General features: G+C 32.2%; 4 protein-coding genes, 1 non-coding gene and 1 pseudogene across 5 annotated transcripts; 3 read left to right on the forward strand and 3 right to left on the reverse strand.

Annotated features, from left to right (window-relative positions):
• Positions 1-279: 279 nt before the first annotated feature.
• Positions 280-3,943, forward strand: LOC123221534 (annotated as a pseudogene).
• A 254-nt stretch (positions 3,944-4,197) lies between these two features.
• Positions 4,198-5,876, reverse strand: LOC123221297 (CRIB domain-containing protein RIC5). Its single transcript, XM_044644102.1, has 5 exons — positions 5,551-5,876; positions 5,208-5,332; positions 5,025-5,125; positions 4,701-4,794; positions 4,198-4,621 (listed from the first exon to the last, which is right to left on the reverse strand). Exons 2-5 carry the CDS (start codon positions 5,263-5,265, stop codon positions 4,347-4,349), a joined length of 528 nt encoding a protein of 175 aa, XP_044500037.1. The 5' UTR covers positions 5,266-5,332; positions 5,551-5,876; the 3' UTR covers positions 4,198-4,346.
• Positions 5,877-8,147: 2,271 nt separating this feature from the next.
• Positions 8,148-12,176, reverse strand: LOC123221295 (glycolipid transfer protein 1-like). Its single transcript, XM_044644101.1, has 7 exons — positions 11,994-12,176; positions 11,754-11,886; positions 11,283-11,338; positions 10,826-10,956; positions 10,208-10,343; positions 9,607-9,738; positions 8,148-8,459 (listed from the first exon to the last, which is right to left on the reverse strand). The coding sequence occupies exons 2-7, from the start codon at positions 11,869-11,871 to the stop codon at positions 8,424-8,426; spliced, it is 609 nt and encodes a 202-aa protein (XP_044500036.1). The 5' UTR covers positions 11,872-11,886; positions 11,994-12,176; the 3' UTR covers positions 8,148-8,423.
• Positions 12,177-13,970: 1,794 nt separating this feature from the next.
• Positions 13,971-15,156, reverse strand: LOC123221299 (dCTP pyrophosphatase 1-like). Its single transcript, XM_044644104.1, has 2 exons — positions 14,871-15,156; positions 13,971-14,321 (listed from the first exon to the last, which is right to left on the reverse strand). The coding sequence occupies exons 1-2, from the start codon at positions 15,015-15,017 to the stop codon at positions 14,091-14,093; spliced, it is 378 nt and encodes a 125-aa protein (XP_044500039.1). The 5' UTR covers positions 15,018-15,156; the 3' UTR covers positions 13,971-14,090.
• A 5,212-nt stretch (positions 15,157-20,368) lies between these two features.
• Positions 20,369-20,470, forward strand: LOC123222217. Its single transcript, XR_006503541.1, has one exon. It is a non-coding gene; the product is annotated as a U6 spliceosomal RNA (small nuclear RNA).
• Positions 20,471-20,625: 155 nt separating this feature from the next.
• LOC123221298 (60S ribosomal protein L14-2) lies at positions 20,626-22,536 on the forward strand. The gene is made up of 5 exons (XM_044644103.1): positions 20,626-20,774; positions 20,865-20,966; positions 21,727-21,856; positions 21,941-22,053; positions 22,265-22,536. The coding sequence occupies exons 1-5, from the start codon at positions 20,772-20,774 to the stop codon at positions 22,319-22,321; spliced, it is 405 nt and encodes a 134-aa protein (XP_044500038.1). The 5' UTR covers positions 20,626-20,771; the 3' UTR covers positions 22,322-22,536.

Consider the following 22,536-nt stretch of genomic DNA (forward strand, 5'->3'; position numbering starts at 1 on the left):
TTTCTCTTTACACCCATCTTACTTCCTCTTAGTCTCAACACGAGCTCCCCAATTATCACACACAGCAGAGATTTCCCTATTCTTTTGTCCCTGTTAATCCTAACCTCGACCATTTTGCAGCCTTATCGTTTCTGGATGACCTACCTCTTTCTGATTGGCATATCACCTTGGTTTGCAGAGCTATGGAGTCTATTTCAGCGCTTCTTGAGCCGGTTTCATCACACTCTACGAACCCATGTTCCCATTATATATATCACATGTGTTAACCAAAATCAAGAGATGGACCCAGATGAAGAAATTGAAATGCAGGATGTTCAAGGTGATGAGCTCCATTTTGAACAGCAAAATTGCCTCGAAGTTGTAATTGATGGGTAGCAGGCTCAGCTTCTTATTACAAAAAGGCCAAAAGACTTATTCCCACCCAAGGTATAGTGAATTTGCAAATTCCCACCATTCAACTTTCAAAAACCCAAACACCCACCCACAATCAAATTTTCGTTAAAAATTTTAATTAACGTTAGGGGTAAAATTATCATTTAGCAAAAAATTAAAGTTTTATTACATTTATCTCTCCCATATCTAAATACATACATTTTCCCCCCAACCCAAGGTTTGAAAAGTAACAAAAACCCCTATTATTCCTCTTCCTCTGACGTCGATTTCTTCTTTTTCGGTCGTCGGTCGTCCTCCCTTTCCCCTTTATCTCTCCTCTGATCTCTCTCTATAGCCTCTGGTCATCTTCGACTAGAAACGAAGACAAAATCACCTTCTTCTCAGACGAAGACGATTGACCTTCGTCTGAAACGAAGATGCATCGTCTTTGTCCTAACAAAGACAATTTCGTCTTCGTCTTTGGTCAAAGACGGTCAAAGAGGCTATAGAGAGAGACCGGAGGAGAGATAAGAGGGGAAAGGAGGACGACCGATGGCTGGAGAAGGAGAAATCGACACTAGAGGAAGAGGAACAAACCCTAGGGGGGTTTTTGTCACTTTTCAAACCTTGGGTTGAGGGGAAAATGTAAGTTTTTAAATATGGGGGAGATAAATGTGATAAAACTTTAATTTTTTACTAAATAATGATTTTACCCCTAATGTTAATTGAAATTTTTAACGAAAATTTGATTGTGGGTAGGTGTTTGGATTTTTGAAAGTTGATTGGTGGGAATTGTGAGTTCACTATACCTTGGGTGGGAATAAGTCCTTTGGCCTTACAAAAATATGCAACCGATACATGCACGTAATGCAGTGGTGTTTATTATAGTTATTTGTTTCAACCCTACGAATATGTAAATTAGCAGATAGATGCTTGTACTTTCTGTTTCTTTTACGGTGTGATTGGTTTAAGTAAAATTGGAAGATTATTTTAAGGATAAATTACTTAAAAAATTATAAGATTTAAATAATAATGATTATATTTAATAAAATTTGATAAAAATTAGTATATATAAATCATTATTATTATATTTGAGTAATAAAAAAATATTAGTATATTATTTTACTTAAATATTTTTAGATATAATTATTTTAAAATATTTTTTATGTTACTTGTTATATTAATTAAAAATGAGATTATTTTTACAATAAAAAATTAATAAATAAATATATAATTATAATAAAATAAAAATTATTTTGATAATATTTAAATATCTAACATAAAGTTAATATTAAGATTAATCATTATATTATCTATTGTATCACTATTAATAATAAAATATTATTAAAATATTTTATTATTTATAAAATAAATAAAATAATATAAATTACCAAAATAATTTTTTTTAACCCAACACAATTTGACCATAACTTATCATCCACGGAAGGGGTAATTCTTAATCCAACTTGATTGGTTCTATTTATGTTTAATTATTTAAGGGTAAATTACTACTTCACAAGGTTTGGCGAAATAAGTTTCCATCCCCATGAATTCTTAACCTACAAAGTCTAACGCAAAAACTTAACTTTATTAATGGAAAAACTTCTCACATGACATTATATAGGTAATTATATAGGTAAGTTATTATATTATTACAAATTATTTTATTTTTTTAAAGTTATCGTATTATCTCTTGAAAACAATTACTGATAATTTGGTTAGATTCAACCAGTATCACAACATCTAACATGTGATTTGTGATCAAAACTACAACCAAGGTGCAATTTGATGGCCAAATTTATAGCTAATATGTGATTTTATTGGATTACACTTTGCACGGTGTGATTCTATCTAGATCATACATTTTTAAGTGTGAATTGGTCTGAATCATATTATAAAATGTGCAATTCTTTAGCTTAAGCATCCTTGATGGGATCTTCACACTGAAATGACTTCTTCATAGTTTAATGTTTACTTCCCAAACATCAATGCAAGAGTCTAGTGATTGAACGATAATAGTAAAAAAACATAATTTTTTTGTCCTAGTGCTCCAATTTCACATCCATGTGTAACAGATCATTAGTCATTGAATTGAACCGAGCTTTGTGTTCTCCTAGGTTCCCATCTTCTTCCATTCTAAAGTAGATTAGATTAGATTATATAAATAATTTATCGATAACATTTTTTGATATAAACAAACTCTCCAATTTCAACAACAAATATTTTTTTGTCTACTCATTGACCATGTCATAAATCACTAAATCTATCAAACACATTTGAATAATACTAAATCCAACAACTTTCATTTCTTATCATTCTTCCTCATCCATGTTGGTTGACTTCATATCTCTCAATCCCTTGTACATCTTATCTGCGTTAATAGGTCTAAAACCTTCAATTGCCACAACTTGAAATTCCCTTTGTCATTGAACTTGTTAAATTTTGCATGTACACTCAATCCTTTCATCTTGGCCTAGTTGTATGATAAAATTTGTTATGTAATGATTTAACTCACTCGAGACTTTGAATTGGCTTGTACATTCACACAAAAGAAAATCAATGACAATTAGATCAAAAAAAGACACATAGCATTTACAGGGTTCGACAGTATGTTTATGTCCATCGAGAAGCTGTCAACATTATTATATTGAAAAAAATCTATTTGAAATGTATATAATATAAACTAGAGATTCTCTTATGTAGTAACAATCTGAGTAACCCATCTTATATAGTAACAATATGGGTAACCCAAATTATATGGGTCACATTTTAACATTTATTTCTAGCAATGCAAGGTTTTGGAATGCTCTGGTCTAAGTATTTTTTTAAAAATCTTTTTACCAGATTGTATTTGAAGGACACTAAGACTGTTGCCCGAAAACTTCAGAAATCTAACACAATTAAAAATACCTGAAAGCTCTCCTATATGTGAGAAGGAAGGAATTTCTGAGGATATTCAGGATGTCTTCTTTGCTGTGATCGCCTGAGGGTTGGCCAGAGGCTTACTGATTATGGTATTAATTAGGACTCCACCATTCATCTTATTCTCCGAAATCTTAATGAAATGAAGTTACATGCTAAAATACCATAAAACTATCGAGGTGGAAGCAATGACGCACCCGATAAAATTATACACACTTTTGAATATATAAATGATGTGTCATCATGCGATTTGGTGATATTAAATTAAATGTAAAGTAATATTTAATCACATAATAATACATTATCTGTTTACTCAAAAATGTATATGTATAACATTGCTCTTGGCACAGCACACTGTAAAAACCTTCAAATCATTGGTTCAGGCAAAAGGAAAAGTTTTAATCAGATAAGTTCACCCTTGTCTATGATGGAAAATTACTTGAAGAGGATATGACTCTTTCCTCCTTGCATATGAAGAATGAACGAACACTTCATTTGGTCTTTCTTCCTCTATCAATTTCGTGAAAACATCTTCCAGAGATGTGAACCTCAAAGTTGAATCATTGTTCAGCTTCTGATGTATGCTGGAAAGCAGCTTCTGACTGCAAGACCTTGGCCTCCTATAACTTCAAAGAAGAGTGCATATTAGAGAAGCTTCCTTTTTTCCTTGGAAAATACTATAAAACTTTCTCGGATATCAGTAGAACTCTTGACCTTTCACTATCTGTACTGGATCCTTCAAAGAAATGAATACCAATATGTATATGTATTAATAATTAAATTTAAAGCTGTTTTGTTTCAACAATTCGAAACAAAACCCAGATTCTTTTCACTGCAATAGGTACTACATTTCTACTAATAATTACCAATTTCATTATTGGTCTAAGCAGTCGCTAACCAGAATGGCAAGCGAAGGTCAATGAAGTTAAACACAATTACACTTTTTTCATACAGAGAATTATGTATTTATGTTAAAACTTATAATTTACAAATTTTTATATTCCTCCTGAACTTCTATCTCATTTTTTCTTTTCTTCATTTCCTTCCAAACTTTAATCTATTTGTTGTTTTTGTTTGTTCTTCATCTTCTGTCCTGCCTCACTTCCAGCATGCTGCTTTGTCTTTTTTCGGCGAGATTGTTTCGGATTGCCAGCGGAATCCTGAGAGGATGACTCAATACTAAGATTTGACTTCTGGTTTCCTCTGGGGGAATCAAATTCGGTTTCAATTCCCATCTTTGGGGAACATAAGGGTGAGCCAAGGCTGCCAGTCGATGATTTCCTTCTCGACTTTGTTTTTGGCTTCTGATTCTTTGAATCTTGATTTCCTGCAGCAATTCAACTTTGCAAGTTAATGAAAATGAAATTATAATTCTCTAACAAACAAAGGGAAACAAACAGACAAACCTTCCGGGGTCAAATTCTTTTCACTTTTCTTTGTATCTGAACTTGAATTCGAAGGCTCTTTTGCAACTTCCTCCACAGATTTAAACCCAGCCATCTGCACAAGTTTCAGAATTCTGGTAAATGTTGCCATGGTAAGTGAATAACTGATACGAATTGAATCGTTTATAGGAGGAAAAGTCTCGTTTTGTTGCAATTAGTTTTTGTATTGTTCTTGAAAATGAAAAACAAAAAGCAGCGTTTTCAAGCAGAGGCTTTTACTTCTATAAATGATAAGAGTTCGTATCAATAACTCTAGTAAGTAATATATAAAAAAGAATGGCATACCCAGCTGGGCTCATTGGCGGATGAACCATCCAATCCAATGTGAGAGACGTGTTTTACATCTGTGGGAAGACCAATTTGCATTTCTGGTTCTTCTTTTGACTCTGCAAAATGGTTACAAAAAATAATTGACAGTTTGTAGTAACATTATATGAAAAAATCAACCTGGGTTAAATTGAAGAATACCAAATAATTGTGCTATGAATCTTAATCCTTTCAAGATGCTCTTTATTACTGAACTCATCGTGGTTTCAAAACATCAGAAGGTTTCCCCTACAAGTTACTGATGCTTGTTCAATAAATTCAGGAAGCTGATAATTAAAAAAAAAAAAAAAAGAAAACAAAGAGAGAACATGAGTATGATGAGAAAAATGGTTATTTGTCCCATATCATGAATGCTTTTACGACTTGCATCATAGTCCATAATTTCCATGAAGAAAATTATATAAATCTTCTCTACATGAGTAAAATTTTTCCTTTATTTGAACAAATAGGAAACACAGAAAAGAAACAAGTTATCATAAAGCACCTCTAGACCAAAAACCAAGAAGATTTCCAATATCACCCACAAGGTCAATTGCAGAAGCATGGTGAGAATGTCATGTTCTTGATTATTGTCCCAAGAAGTAAAAATATGGAGATTGAGTGGAAGGGAGAAGATGAAATGGAAAATCAGAAAATTGGGGAGGTTTGGTTTGGCAAAAGCGGTGTCTGTTCCGGTTACGAGTAAATGGAAACGAGGAGAAGAGCAAAAATTCGGTACAAATCCAGACTCACAAAACTAAAAAAATTATAACAGCATGAGCTATATTTGTGTTAATTTTGATGACAGCGCGGGGAAAACGGCTGTGAAGCCATGGCAGTTGGGTAAGATTTATTCAGGTAAAATTTTCTAGGATTGGATTATGTAAAGGGGATTTACGCAAAATGAGCTGTGGTCGCCATAGACTTGGTTTCATAAGCTTCGTTGTGTGAACAGTTATCAGGTTTCTATAAGACTCTTACAATTTATTTATCCAAATTTCCCACCCAAGGTTTTCACTAATAACAAAAAAAATTATCTTCCTTTAAAGTTAAAAAAAATCTAATTTTCCACCCTATATCCATTTTTGTCAGTAAATTCTACTTGATTTCAGTGTAAATTATTGTTTTACCTTTTATTAATATAGGGGAGAAGGACTATTTCTCATCTAAATTTTAGCTCAATCTCAAATTTACACCCATAGAAGATGAAAAATCTAAACTCCCACCTATGATCAAATTGCCATCCAAATTTTTAGTTAGAGATAAGGGTAAAATCGTTATTTTACCTATAAAATTTTACACTTCAAATTTTTTATCATTTCCCCTTTTTAGGTTTTAAAAATTAACACTTCAACAAATCATCAAAGTTTAAGAAATTTAGATTTCGCCCCTAGGGTTTGCTTCCTTCACCGTCAGCCGACTTTTTCCATCGATCTCCCTTCTCTTGCTACAAAGGATGACACTTTATCGTTGCGTTTGGACGATGCGACAGGTGACGAAAGACGAGGAAGCGTCATCCTTCGTCATTTGGGTTGTGCGACGAAGAGAGATCTCTGTCTCTTCGTCACACTGTGCGACAAGGAGATGAAGATCTCTTCGTTGTACCACAGTCATAACATCAGGAGAAGGAGGATGTCAGAGATGATGCTAAAGATAACACCGAAAGATGAAGTTGAAAAGTGGATGTGAAACTACTGTTTTTGAAAGTTATGGGGGGGTGGATAAGCTTTGAAAAATATGGAAACCCTAGGTTTGGGGGTGAAAATGTTACTTTTTAAAGTTTAAAAACTTTAGACAAAAATAAAATGTTAGTTTCTAAAACCTGGGGGGTGAAAAGAATAAATTTTATAACTTTTAATATAAACAATAAAATAACTATTTTATCCCTCCCTTTAACAGAAAATATTAATAAAAGTTTGGCTATGAATGAGAGTTTGAGTTTTTCATCTCCCATGGATGTGGGTTTGAAATTGGGTGGGAAATAACCCATTTCCCTTAATATAATGATGAAAAATGTCTTCACATTTTTAATATAAATTTTAATTATCAATATATTTTTAATTTTATTAAAACTATCATATTAACCCTACTAATTTACCCTCTAATAATATTTAATCAACCAATTTATTCTCTAATATTATTTTATTTTTCTAAATAATATTTTTTCTTTTTTCTTTTTTTAATTTGTTCCCCTCTTATCATCTTTTGTCTTTTACCATCAATCTTTAGTCATCCTCTTTATCCACTTATCATTTTCACCAACAACCATTAATCATCTTTTTTCTTCTCCCATCAACTTCACCAGCAACACTTATTATCAATTATTCTTCTCCTACAGTCATCTTTTTTAACAGCCATCCTTCTTCATTGACCATCTTCACATCACTTTCTATTTTCAATTTTTAAGGAAAATCTCTCAATAACCCTATATTTATATCTATTTAAATTGAAAAGAAATAAGTGAAAAAAAATGAAATAAATATTTTGATATTTAAAAAAAAATGATTTGAAGAAAAAAGAGTACAATATAGATTATCATTTGTTGAAAAGAAATGAGAGAGAAAAAATGATAATTATAAAAAAAGGAAAAATAGAAAAATGAGAAAATAAAAAGAAAAGATAAATGTATAAATATGATGAATGGGAAAAAAAATATATTTTAATTAATTTTTGAATGATTTTTTTTTTTTGGTTTGTGTTAAAATAAACTTTTTATCTCATTAAATGCAGCTAATTATTAAAACATGAAAGCATAGTCTATGCCCCACATAGAATATGATTGTTCTTAAGCTATGGGATTTCTTTTCCTCAAGTATTTTTTTGACCTAGTTTCAAACAAAAACTGATCTCCAACCAGAAGACTCAAATCCCCACAAATTGCTTTCTGCAAATTACCAAATGAAACATACTGCATTCTTTCAGCATTTTCCGATGAAAGCAAGCTTAAACCTTTTTTTGTTCTCCAGCAATGTTATTTTACAAGTTTCGCCACCGAAAACATCGCCCAACTCATTGTAATTGTAATCTTACATAAAACTGCAGAAAACTCAATTGAGAAGCCTGTTAAAACTAAAAAGCCCGCCAAAACCACAAAGAAATCAGTCAATTCAAAGGGCCAAATGCCAAGCTTAAAGCAAGAAAATCCTCAACAAAATTTCCAACCCAGTATCAAAAAAATCTTTTCCAGTTTGAAATCAAACATGTATTGACCACAACTTGTACAGCAGCAACTTCATGTACAAGTTTAACGAAAATAGTCTCCAAGAAGGAGAGCATATATCAAAGTCATTAATGACTAGGTATTTAGAAGCTGAAAAAATAAGAGGCAACATAAAAGAGTAGGTGTAAGCAACAGCCGCGAAACAAAGAATTCTTCCATCATGAAGCTTTCAGATCATCCATACCAACAGTAGCCTGCATCAACACAAGATTTTTCATCAGCCCACTGGTTATAAAGTCACATAGCCATACTGAGATAATGGTAGTAAAGTAAAACAATTTCCTTCCATAAAAATGCCAGGATTTCAGAATTTTAAGTTTCTTACAGCCCAAGAAATGCTATTGTGGCTTTTTTAAACTTAACCTCAAGATGTGAATTTACTATTTAATAACCTTTTAATTATATTCTATTCTAATAGGAGATTTTCAAAACAAAGGACATTTTGTAGACCACAGAACACATTGTTCAGTAGAAACGGAATTAAAGTTTCCCAAACCACAATCAGAAAGAAAAAACTGCATGGCAGCTATCAAAATCCGGTTTTACTACAACTCCCATAGTTTTGCCAAAATCATAGAAAACACCAGACAGTATCAGAAATAGGTGCCTAAACCCTATTCCATTCAAAATTGTTAATAGTATCTTTTAGATTAGAAAATGATGGTTCTACTCTTCTACCCCAAAAAATCTCTTCCTCCTTTACCCATGCAACTCTAAAATCCAACAAATTCACCCATCTTTGAAACTCCAAATACTGGAACAGCACGAGGCCAAGTAGGGCTTTGTTGCCACCAAAAAGGGAGGATGAGGCCAAATCAGGCCTTGATGCTCACCAGAAACACAGCAGGAGGCCAGATCAGGCCTTACAAGGTTTCATCAGCACCTTGCGAGGGCAGATCAAGGCCTGTGTGCCAGTGGCAATTTTGCACGGTGGAAGGGGGATGAAGAGAAAAGAAAATGGGTTCGAAGGAGGAAGGAAAAAGATTAGGGATAGATTGAAGGAAAGACCAATTAGGGTTTCTTTGCAAGATGAAAAGTCTAAAATGTCTTATATAAAGTTGAAAATAACAGCTATACCTTATTATCTGTTAACTTTTAATAGAAAAATTTAACAAAATGGGGACTAGGCACTTATTACTGACATTGTTGGGTGCTTACCACGATTTCACCAAAACTAGGGGGTTTTGTAGTAAAAACTCGACAATATCAAACCTGAACCCAATGGTAACTTTATTCACCTTATTTTCTGTTTAATATAAATCAAAATTATTGCATGCATTCTCCAAAGTTTAACATGTCGCAGAAAAATGCAAAGTCATTCAGATCCTTGACAAATTTTACCAGAAACTTGTGGTTCTCCTCAAGAAATGGAGAAAAGGTAGCACAAAATTTCTCCATGTCAGCATTTACATCACCAGAGCCACCTATCACATCCATGAACTTCTTCCTATCTGGTGCAAGCTTCATAGCAACCTGTAGTAGTACAATATCAAGTCCAAAGGTCAAAGAGCAAGGACTATTTGCATATGTTAACTTAAAACATACAACTTTTAATGGTAAAAGAGAGAAATATACAACTATTTGCCATCAATACTTAAAATCTGCACTCTTATGGTTTTTACATACAGAACAAAGTGAATCAGTCTTAAAGTTAAAGAATTTCTTCCATTGTTTTTTTTTTTTATAAAAAAATTGTCTTCCATAAGTGAAGCATCATCATAGAATCTGCCACCAGCTATTACATGTCTTCAGTTTAAAGAAAAACGATAAAACTCCATATAGATAGTACAGACAGTAAGGTTTAGAAGTTTACTACTATGGAACTATTAGCACTAAATTAACAGAAATATTAAAATTTGACTCTGACAATCTAACTTGGGCCAATGTGAAGCAAAATAGTGCACACATATTAACAACCACTGCACAAAATATAGAGCATTACCATGAAACTTGAACTTGCAAGCCAACCATGCCATTTCTTCAGGGTCTTGGTATAGGAGTCTGTACAAGCTTGTGACATTGGCCAATCTGGATGTGAAAGCAAGTTGCGAAACAATTCCACCAGGAAATCCATTGCTCTAAAGAATTATCAGATAAAGAAAAAACTGTGAATAGAAAAGGTAATTGATTACAGACCATCAAATTCAATCCAGATCTTCTTCTAATTTGCTCAAGGAGCTCTAAAGCTACAACATGTTAGCAGCAACGTATTTTGGAGTCTCATAATTCTATCAACACCATCCTAAAGTGAAACAAAGAGTCCCTGACATGAACAAGAGAGGAGAAGTGCAGCATGTTAGCAACTTGTTATCCCATTCTTCATCTTCCACTTCATATTACATTTTTTTTTTAATATAAAACCATGAATTGAACACCAGGCCAGGGTGAGATTTTCATTTTAACTACTTTCTTCCATATACTTAATTGAATACACACTCACCAATTAATGAAAATATTCATTAAGCTATAAATTGAAAACAAGAAAAAGAAGTAAATTATAAATGAACAATGAAATAAATCGTACAGAGAAAAAGAATTCTCTGCAAGATATACTATGTACCTTGTCAACCAGAGAAGACCATTGGTACAACTAGATGATCCTTTGGCAGTTTTAGCTGAAACTTCTACTTGTACAAGGCTGTACAGCTTCTCAAATTCAGTGGGATTGGATAAATATTTATTTTCCAACCTCTACAATAAAAACAAACATAAAGTAAATATTATACAAATCAACTACAATACATAAGATTATACTTCATTTGCAGGCATAACAAAAACAAAAACAAAAAAAACAAAAAAAACAAAAACAAAAACAAAAACAAAAGGATTTCTTTGTTTGACAATTCACATAGGAGGTCAACACATAGAAATATCCCAATCATAGTAGCTATAAGAAAATCAACCACACAAGTTCTTTCATGGTCCTTTACAAAGTGTACACATATTGGAGGGCAACAAAACACACCTAATCAATCCACAGAAAAAATGTGTGAAAATGTAAGAGAGAAACAACTTACCGTTATATTGCCGCTAATATCAGACTTTACAAGGGCAAGTGCACCTCCAAATTTGTCTGACACCAAATATAACATAAAACTTCAATTCCTTATTTTATATCTCAAAACATAAACGCTACTACTTAACATCACCATCTCACAAGAAGCAAACTACAGCATTGAAATTGGTTTTAAAAAAAAAAAAGAGAGACAAAAACCCATCTTTCGTATGAATTAGTGCAAAGAAAAAATCAAAGTATCGCGCTTAATGCGAAACATGAATATTTAGCAGCTATCAAATGGCAAGGCAAAATGCAGGTCCAGAGGGTATAATAGATAGATATAAAACTCTGTTCAGTATTTACTAAGTGATGTATCGACCGATGTTAAAGCTTCAAGCGTCAATATACCGATCAGTTAAGCTAATTAAAATACTTAAAAACACATAATTGGAAACAAATAGAAGATGAAAATTGAATGATAAAGAAGCACCTATAACGGGCAAAATCAATTTGCAAACATCCAAGAAAGGCTTGGTGAGCATTTGCCCTTTTTCAGATTTGATATGTTTCATTCCTTCCAACGATGGAGTAAACACTGTTCCTTCCATATCTTTAAAATTTCACTACAAAATCAATCAATAACGAAAAAAACTGAATCGTCAATGAAGCATCAGCTCGTAATAGATCTATAAACGAACAAGATCACAGAAGAGAATCGAGAGATTCGTACACGAAATGCGAAGAGATTGTAGAAAAAATGAAGATGAATTGAGTGTGGATTAAGAGCAGCGCTGAGTTTGATTCGATTCTGGAATGGACTCCGAAGATCTCTGACTCTGAGAATCAGACTACCATTTCGTTTGGATTAATTGGAAAATGCCGTGTCACGTCGCCCCCACTACTCAAATTTTTTTTGTTATAACCAATTCTGTACTTAGTATATAATTACTTCCATTACTTTCCTTTCAAGTCTTTTTTAATTAATTAAAATTAAATAATTTTATATGTATAATTTTATTTATAAATAATAATATATTATTTTATAATTAAAAAATTAAAGATAAAAAATACCTAAAGATATAGTGATATATTATTATTTAGATATAAAATTACACATAAAAATTATGTATATAATATTATTTATTAAAATTACCTAGGGCAATCCCATGTTACCCATAATTCAAGTATAGAAAAGAGATTTATCACTGTTCACTTGAAATCGGCTACGTCACTTAATGAAATTCTTTAGCTCTAAATCTTCAAATTTTAGTCTTTTTTTTTTTAATCAAATTCATCTCTTAGATGAGTTATAAAGTTATTATTAATTAATTTATTCAAATGTTTTAATTAATTTTTAAGTCATAAAAAATTGTACACCTTTAATTTATGATTTGATTTGCTGTGAAAAAATAAACTTGGTCAAAAACCTAAAATATTTTCCGTTGTTAAATGTGCAAAACTCGAGTAGATGCAATATTTATCTAAATTGATAGGATATATACCCGTCAACTTATTTCTTTTACCATATAAAAATAAACACGGTATTATCAAATTATTAAACGATACCCAAAGAAACAATTAGTTACCAAAATAGTAACTAGTAACTCTATATATACATGTACTTCATTTATATTTCTCGACCAAATTTTCTATTATTATCTTATCTTTTATATAATGAATTATAAGTTACTTTTGAAAGTATAAATTTGAATTATAAATAGAAATTTACATCTATTTAAATTCATTTTATGAATGTAAATAAATGGTTACTCAAACAACTAAGAGAAAAACAAAAAAGGTTGAATATGACATAAACAAATAGAAAATAGATTATATACAATATTGTATATCCAACACCGGATATTTATATCAAATAAGTTTTATCTTAAAATAAACAAGGTGAGGCTTAGAGAGATAAAACTCTTATGCTTATACAATTTCCAAAATCAAGTCATTTTTGGGATACATCAATTGTAAAACTTTGTTCATACTCTGTTAAAATATTTTTTCAAAATCCTTAGTAATATAATCATGAATATAATAAACTTTGGATAATAAGTCGAATTATATTACAAACTTCTTGTGTCTAATCTACACACTTTTAATTATTTTCGTTATAGTTAATAATAGAGTTACTTTGGATAATAAGTCGAATTATACATCAAAACAAGGTCTTTTCCCTAAGTTTATATTTAAATTATTAAGATATATTAATAATATTATCCTTAAATAAACATTTCAAATTACAAGGAATCACAAGTTACATGAAAAACACAAAATTTTCAAGGAAAGAATCTCTTTGCTTGCAGTTCCTTCAAAAACATTTTCTTTCAGCTTTATCAAAAATCTCGATTTTTTTGTTATTTCTTTGGAACCCTTACTCTATTATGAATATTTAATTCAAAAGTAAATTTAGTATTAATATATACTCATCAATGATTAATCAACAATCACATCTTAAAAAAAAACTTTCTTTAAAAAGCAGTGAATAATTGTAGAATACATTGACAAGTCTTATCTAAATCACACAACTTCAATCTTTATGAGCCTGGAGAGAATCTGATTCCCTTCTAATTTTCTTCATATTACACGATAATGGAATCTTGTTAAGTACCTTAGATAGACACATCAAATTTCTTAACCAGCTTATATTCGCCACCATTACCACAGAAAAGAAGAAAAGCTGAAATGTGACAAGGACAATTGGATAGAAGTAGTTATTTTTATTCGAATTTCTCTACCAGGGTTACTGCAGAATGGTTTCTTTTTTTTTTTTGCTTCCAAGCTCAAGTTGCAGGCAAAAATGGCAGGTTATTACATAATGGAGTTACTTCAAAAGGGGTTTAGGTGGGTATTTGATTGCATTTTTGACAAGCTTCTTGGCGGCAGCATCGCCGAGATCAATGCCGCAAATATCGGCCAACCTGATAAGATATAGAAGAACATCTGATAGCTCTTCGCCAAGATGCTCCTTATCTGCCTCTTCCCAATTTGGCAACCCTTTGTCCACCTCTCCTCTCCACTGGAATATTTCTGAAAGTTCTCCCACTTCACCTACCTGCATATTATGCAGAAATATAAAGGTTGTTAATTAATATCAGATTGAGACAACTTCAGATAACTGTAGAATATCTGTTAGTTAAAACTTAAAAGTTTTGATTTTGTAGTATGAAATGACAGAAGCATCTTTGGAAATAATGAAAGGAAGTTGGGAAAATAATTCCACAGGTATAAATTCCTAGATATCTTCACAATTGAAAGTGGCCTTTGAGATTCCTCTGTTTATTATTGGTACACGACCGTGCTAGGATTTGCCCTTCCTGTATAGGCTATGGTGTAGTTCTGAACCATCCATAAGTTCTAAAGCAGGTCAAAATTTTGTGCTTGGAATCTATTTTTCAGCCACCGAAAAACGTCGAGTACAATTTTGGCAACCGGGCTGATTGAATTTTCCCATTATTCTTTCATTTTGAACCGATGGAAACCTCACGAATCTGTTCTCAAGATCGTTAGAAATATCTATTTATGAATTTGGCATTGTAATTTGATGGAAGGAACATGATTTTCTATTGAGAAAGTAAGAAGAATTGAGAGGAAAATTGAGTACCATAGCGAGGAGAAGGTTTCTGGGGCTATGAAATTTCTCCCAATCTCTCGCCTTGGCGAATTCTTCGAGCTTTTTGGAGAGGTCTTTGATGCTAATATCCAGAACTCTCTGCTCTTCTTCTGGGTTCACTACTTCACCTTCTCCCATGGTGGATAATGAGTGAGTTTGATTGTTTGAAGAGAGGTGAGAGGGGGGTTGTGGCTTTAAAGGGAAAAAGTTGGTTAATGTTTCTTAAAGAAGGTGTATTCTGTTTGCAAATAAATGAATGAAAAATATGAAAAGGAAATTGGCCTAGAAGTTGGGTAAAAAACTAAAATGCCTTCCTCATGGTTTATACATGAGATTCCCTGCAAAATGGCCAACCTCACTACCTGAAAATTAGTAGAGAATATTCCATTTTTAACAGCCTAATTTCATTTTTAACAACTTAACAATGCCGAGTAAATATTTCAACTGTTCCCTAATAGGGCCAGGTCCATGTTTAGACACGTAACAAAAATAATTCATGGCTTCAACAAAGTATGACTTTTAGTAGGGTGAGAAGGGGCATTCATATGAGGATGACAACTCGTTTTTTTTTTTATAGTGACTAAACTATCACAGTCTGGTATAGGTGGAGCAGTAATCTATGTCATTTCATTGTCTTAATTTGATTGATCACATTTACATCTAACAAAAATTTGTAGGGGGAGGATTTGCCGCACATTCACCCACTGCCACCTGCACCCCTCAAATAGTATTCAAGTGTTTTTTCTTTTTCAAAACCCCACATGAGCAACACCGTTTCTTTGGGGATCAAACCAACCATGAGTAGATTCATTGACTAATCTCACAATTAATTTATCAAATAATTCAAGAGTTTAATTTTCCTACAGTTGCAAGTCTCAATCCCAGTACACAAGTGTTGATGTCTTATTCCCGGAAAATGGAACTGAGTTATCTGGTCCTGAAAACTTAGTCAAATTAATTTATCTTCTCTTACACGCAATCGTATGCAATGCATGAAATATATTACGAGGAGAAAGCATGTATTACTTGCAAAACATGCCTTTTCCTTTTTTCTTTCTGGGATGCTTTCTTTTGGAAATGAAATTGCAAGATGCTTGGACCCTTCTCATGTTTTTTTAAAGTTGAAGAGACGTAGACTTTGTGGGGGCTTCTCTTCTTTCTTGGAGATAATCATTATAATTTATATTTTATAACATCATTCTGCAGAGTCTGGCCCCTACCCTTCGCATAGAATCCACACCCAACCGACCCAAAAATGTAGCCGACTATTTTTTCTAGAAGCTTTTCTACTCACATTCGGTCTAAGACACTAATTCAATATTGAATTTTGCTTCCTTTTTCCACCTTTGATGATCTTAATTATCAGTCATAGACAACTTGTTTATGTGTTATGTAGTGGGTTTTGGCTAGTTTAGCCAATTACTATTGAATTGAATCACTACCGTAAAATTTACATGCCTCAGCAAGCACTGGTGCAAGAATGAGTCGATACCAAGGCAGCTTTCCGTTTGCCGATGGTCCATGCATCGGGGACCGATGTTGTCAACAAACATTTCCCGGCAAGTTTCCATATTTTCCAACACCGTATTTTGAGTTGGTAAAAGTTAGTTGGGACACAAGAAACGCTTAGCAAATGCAGATTGTATAGAGAACTTTATTTTGGCCGTATATGTTAGTGTTGTAACACTCATAACCCTATATAATGATTAAGACCAGTAATGCCCCAATATGATAAGATAATATAAAAAAGAGAGAAGCGTGATTTAGATATGCCCTTTGTTAGAGAATCTCAAGCTGAAAGTTGAGATTTAATCAATCTTCTTCTTGTGTTAGTTTGTCAATGAGGACATCGACTGTAGTGGGGTTAGCATCTGAACCTGTAACTTTGTCTACTCCTTTGATACTAAAATATGCAAATCGTCAAATCCCTTAATCAGACTTTAATGATAAATATTTTAGGGCATTGATCATTTGGCTTTGAATTTGTCTTAAAAGCATATCTCCAGGATTAGAAAACTTGAAAAAAGCTCATGATTAAAGATTCAGATTAAGCGTCAGGTCTAGGTTATTCTACTTAATTTAATTCATCCTAGTGGCTGGAGGACCAGATTTTGATTATCATAGAGATTACATAATATTGAAATTAACATTTCATCATGTTGAAGTATGATTATACTACCCAGCAAGTTGCCGATATCTCTTCTGATAAAAAGTTTTGGTTGGTGCCACAAAGTCTAGATTCTCACTAGTTAAAATTCAGCTTCAAGTTATTTGTTAAGAAAGTTCCAGGCCCTCACAACTGAGGTTTATTGGCTTTTTGAAGATAATGTGGACATCGGAAAACCTGGAATCTTATTCTAGTCAAGGGTTTAAAAAACTCAACCCAGTCGACAACTATAGAAAAGGGTTTCTTTGCAGAAATTATAGATTTTAGTATAAAAAATTTGGAATGAGAAATTCTATTCTGTCTACTTTTGTAATCTTTCGGCAGATGCTTGAGAATCCAAGTACTGGGATTCAAAGGAAGAGGACAGTCTTCTCGGAGTAGACAATTTTCAGAATTTCAGTAGCTCAGAATAAAAGAAAGGCCAAACAACTATGTTCCACCCAAAGTATCCTCTTATCTCAAGTTCCTACCCTTTAATTTTAAAAATCTTCTTTACCCCCATAAATGGTTAAAATTAATGAAACTTTACCTTAAAATATTATTTCATTTCCCCTCCAAACCCCAAAAACTAATAATTTCTCTTATAAACCAAGTTTTAAAAAATAACATTTTCCCCCCAAGGTTTGGTTTTTAAAATCCAATGTCATTTCTAGCGGCATCTCCTTTCTCTCCTTTCAAAATCCAATGTCACCATCTTCCCCGATGAAGATAAGACTCTTGTCTTCATCGAGAAAGACAAAGTCAACTTCATCTTCTTGACGAAGTTGAGTTATTTTTAGAGTTAATCGACGTCATCCAAGCTTTCAAATGAAAGAAATTTGGCCGTTGGAGAGAGAGGAGGCATCGAAAGATATTTGTCACTAACGATGATGTTAGATTTGACACTGGAGATCTAGAAACTAAACCCTAGGTGGAAACTGTTATTTTTTAAAACTTGAGTTGAGGGGAAATTTTTTGTTTTTAAAGTTTAGGGAAGGAAAAAAAAATTAAATTTCAGTTTTTTTTTTAATATTACAGATAAAATAATGATTTTATCTTTAAAACCGTTAATTGTAATTACTCATAGGTGAATATTTAGAATTTTCAAAATTAAAAGATAAAAGATAAGATAAGAAAATACTTTGAGTGAGAGCAAGTCCTTTGGCCTAAAAGAAAACAACACCATGTGCTTGAGAATACGAAATTGTTGAAAAAATTGGCCGTGATTCTCTGATTCAATGGTTCTTGAACCGTCGGCAGGAAAGATGTTCAGAGTTTGTGCTACTTCTAAGTCGGGAAATTAATCCAGGCCTATGAGCAACTTGTTCCTGAAAACCTAATAGCTCAACATGAAATGTATCTCAACGTTCCACTTCTAGAACAACCCCTAAATCCTGAGGCAATTAACCTGATCACAAAAAAGGATTGATTCTTTTCTGGTTTTCTTTATTTTCATTGTGATTAGAGATGAAAGAGGGGCAAGAAGCTGTCCAATACCTGAATCTCTGTTTTCATCCCATTCCTACTAGGAAAACATTTATCCATTTCTACCTTGCTGGACAGGGGAATAACAAATAATTCTCATCTCCTTCTAAAAGATAATTTTTTTTTACCTTCCCTGCTCCATCTCTATAGAGAAAATTCTCTATACTTTCTCTTTCCATCCTCGTTAAAAAAATAATAGAAGGGTATATTTATAATAATTCAATCTTTTAAAAATAATTCAATATGTAAGGATTTAAATAATATATAGGGAAAAAGACAGACCAGGAGGACTGGTTTAGATTTCATCCCCATCCTCAATTATAAGAATTTTAATTGTTCTCATCCTCTTTCCCGTCTTTTTTGAAAAATCTTTTTTCTATTTAAAAAGGGTTAGATTGAATATCTGATTTTATAAGTTGAATTATCATCTCTACTTGTAATTCACATAAAGAGTCAGGGGAGAGTTACAAAGAGAAAGAGATCCTATAGTTTCAAAGGGGGTTAAAAATGAAAATCTTTCCTGAACTTGTATAAATTTCCATGAATTTCATCAGAATTTTTGTTGTTTTCAAAAACCAATCGTGCAAGGAAAGTATCCTTCTATTTTCTAATTTGCTTTGTAACTTAGCTAAATCTCAAACATTTCTTCGTCTAACCAAAACTAAAGACACTGAACTTTACTAATAGAATTGCCTACTCTGAATATATCAATGATACAATTTCTACTGGTTCTTTGGCCCTTTTGACATCGAAAAACCTGCAACATTTCTGCCTACACACACAACTCACAAAGCCCTTTATAAAATAATTCATTTACTGCACAAAACCCAATTTATACATATACGAAATCAACCTGTAATAAGTGAAGTAGCCTCTCCTAATTAAACGATATTACTAAAAGAAGACTTACCTTTTCATTGATGCATCCTCTACAAAAATAACTCTGAAACTACCCACCATCTTTAACTATTAACGACATTACAACAGAAAATTTCGATGCCTCATTTCCAAACAAATATGTTTTTCTATCATTTTGTTACATTTAACTCTCAAACATACTTCATTTTTTTTACACTATCAACCAATTGGGCAATTAATTATTTTAGTTATTTTTTATTTTACTTATACAAATCCAACCATTATTTTTTTATTATACAATTATAACCCAATTTCTGAATGTCTAAATGGTTCGCTAGCCAACATAACACTCAACCAACTACTTAAAAATACAAAAAATGGTTGGTTGACATGCATAACCCCCGACCAACCATTTAAAAATACAAAAATGGTTGGTTGACCTATGTATCACTTGAGCAACTATTTAAAAATGCAAAAACTTAATTATAATTATACAGTGAAAAAAATAATAGTTTGATATGTATAAATAGAGAAAAAAGGACTAAAACAATTAATTATCCCAACCAATTTATGGGCAAAGAGTCATGTTATTAATCCTCTTATCTCTATTTCTAAATTTACTTCATTAAAAAAATTTTAATATATTTAAATGTCAAAATAAACCCTATCCATTTACAAAATAAGCCTAACACACAAACATATATGTATATATTACTTCTTGTTACATTAATTTTCATTCAACATATAAATCAAACATTAAAGTTAAAAAAAGTATGATAATATAAACCTAAAGATTTTGAAAATAAATTACAGATTATAATGTAGAAAAGAAAATAAAAATTTAAAATTAATAACAAAAGATTTTATCTACATAGATTTTGTATAAAATACTTTCGTATCTTATATAATATTTTTCATTAAATTATATTTGAAAAGATTGAGGGTGGCTGAGATATAAAGTATTCACCCAAGTGCAAAATAGGAAATATCAAATTAAAGAGTCTCTTCGGAGATATTCGATAAAATTGAAACGATACATAAGAGATTAGTGTGACCTTATACAAGGACGACATGCACAAATCAAGAAATGGTCCAAATTTTTACTTACCAAAATAAATATTATATCAAGGGAAAATTACTTAAATAACCCAATTAAAAATGTACTGAATTTACAATTTATATATATATATATATATATGATTTTTATTTAAAAAAAAAAAACCAAAGTTCGGCTTACCACCGGTTGGGCCGTGGAACCCGACTTAAAAGAAAATGAAAACCCTAGATCAAACGGCCCAAAACACTTATAAAAACAGCGTTAATAAAACCCTAGCTTCCATTTCTTCTCTGACTCTGAGCACCTCCACCTCTTGCAGTCTCTTCCTCACATACCCAAAAGCAAAATGGTTGCTGTCTTTCATTTTCTCTCTCTTTGTCCAACATGTGGTAGGCTTAATTTTGTTTCTGATATTATTTTGTTTGTTTTGTAATTTCAGCCATTCAAGAGGTACGTGGAGATCGGGAGGGTCGCCCTCGTCAACTACGGCAAAGATTACGGCAGGCTTGTCGTTATCGTTGATGTTATCGATCAGAACAGAGTAAGCTCTCGCGTTCTTTCTGTGTGTTTGCCGCTATATTAATGGGTTCTAAGGTTAAGATTTATGTCTCTGTTTAAGTGGTTTGTGTTTGCCGCATTATTGTTGTGTATTATATTACTCAGTTTTAGATAGGGATTGATGAGTCAATGTTATCACTCCTAGAATTTTGAATTTTGGTAAGACTATGTTACTTAACTGTATGAGGATATATTAATACCTTTTTTAAGTAAAGAAGCATGTGAACAACCGTTATGTATTCCCCAAACTTGCAATATGGCTTTTTTCACGCGATTTACACTTTGATGCTTTTGCATTGTGAATGGCAGTTTAGAATAGTTAACTTTTACCATTCTAATATTCTGTCTTTGTATCTTTGAACACTGAAAGATGAGTTCTTGATAATATATTTCAGTCAGTTTAAAAGGTTGAACCTTAATATTTGCTAAATTTTTTAGTAGATTTATAGCAATGTTAAGAAGAGCCAAAGTAATTTTACTGTTAAATATTGAATTTAACCTTGAGGGTCCATTGGATTAATATTGGCACAAACATTGGATTATATTATGTCTGATGTGTTTATTTCAAGCAATGTAAATTTGGTGTATTTTTTTTGTCTTGTAATTATTTTTGTTATGTTTTTCTGTCTTTTGATGACTGGGCTTTGTGACACGTCTCTTTAAGTTTCCTGCTTGCCCAGTGATGCTTTAGTGTGTGGAAGTTTTTACTGAATATTTTGTAATGCAATCTCATGTATTTACAGGCTCTAGTTGATGCCCCTGATATGGTCAGAAGCCAGATGAATTTCAAGAGGCTTTCACTGACTGATATCAAAATTGACATCAACCGTGTCCCAAAGAAGAAGACTCTGATTGAGGCTATGGAGAAGGCTGGTAGGGACAATAACTTCTGTAGGAATAGATCGTGTTTCTGAATTTGGTAATGTCAGTTGATTTAGTTGTATTTCTTAATGTCAGATGTTAAGAACAAGTGGGAGAACAGCTCTTGGGGCAGAAAGCTGATTGTCCAGAAGAGAAGAGCATCTCTTAATGACTTTGACAGGTTCAAGATTATGTTGGCTAAGATCAAGGTAGGTGACATGGTGCTCAAAATTTGTGTGGTGTGCAATGGATTTTTTTGCATATTTATGATACATAAAAATTTCTTTTATCTTCACACAAGCTTCTCTTAACTGTTGTTTTATATTTTTTGTTCTCTCACCTAATTATAAACTTCTATGTTAAATTCTATTTTATTGGGACATTTAGACCGAGCTAATAGACCTTGCTTTCCATTTACAGAAGGGAGGATTGGTCAGGCAGGAGCTTGCAAAGCTGAAAAAGGAGAATGTTTCCTAAGTGTTGTCTGATATGTAACTCTCAATTTTGTTATCAGTGTTATGCAAGGTGTTATATGGAATGTTTTCCTTCCATTAGTTTGAGATTAAGACAAGTTTAAGGAAGCACTTTTTTCTTCATGATATTGTAGTCAGTTAAATTGATAGATTTATCCTGTTTCTATGCTATTTTTCATGTTACTTTTTGGATTATTTTACATAAGAGTTCTTTGTTGA

This window comes from Mangifera indica, chromosome 7 (assembly GCF_011075055.1).
Source record: "Mangifera indica cultivar Alphonso chromosome 7, CATAS_Mindica_2.1, whole genome shotgun sequence".
NCBI lineage: Eukaryota > Viridiplantae > Streptophyta > Magnoliopsida > Sapindales > Anacardiaceae > Mangifera > Mangifera indica.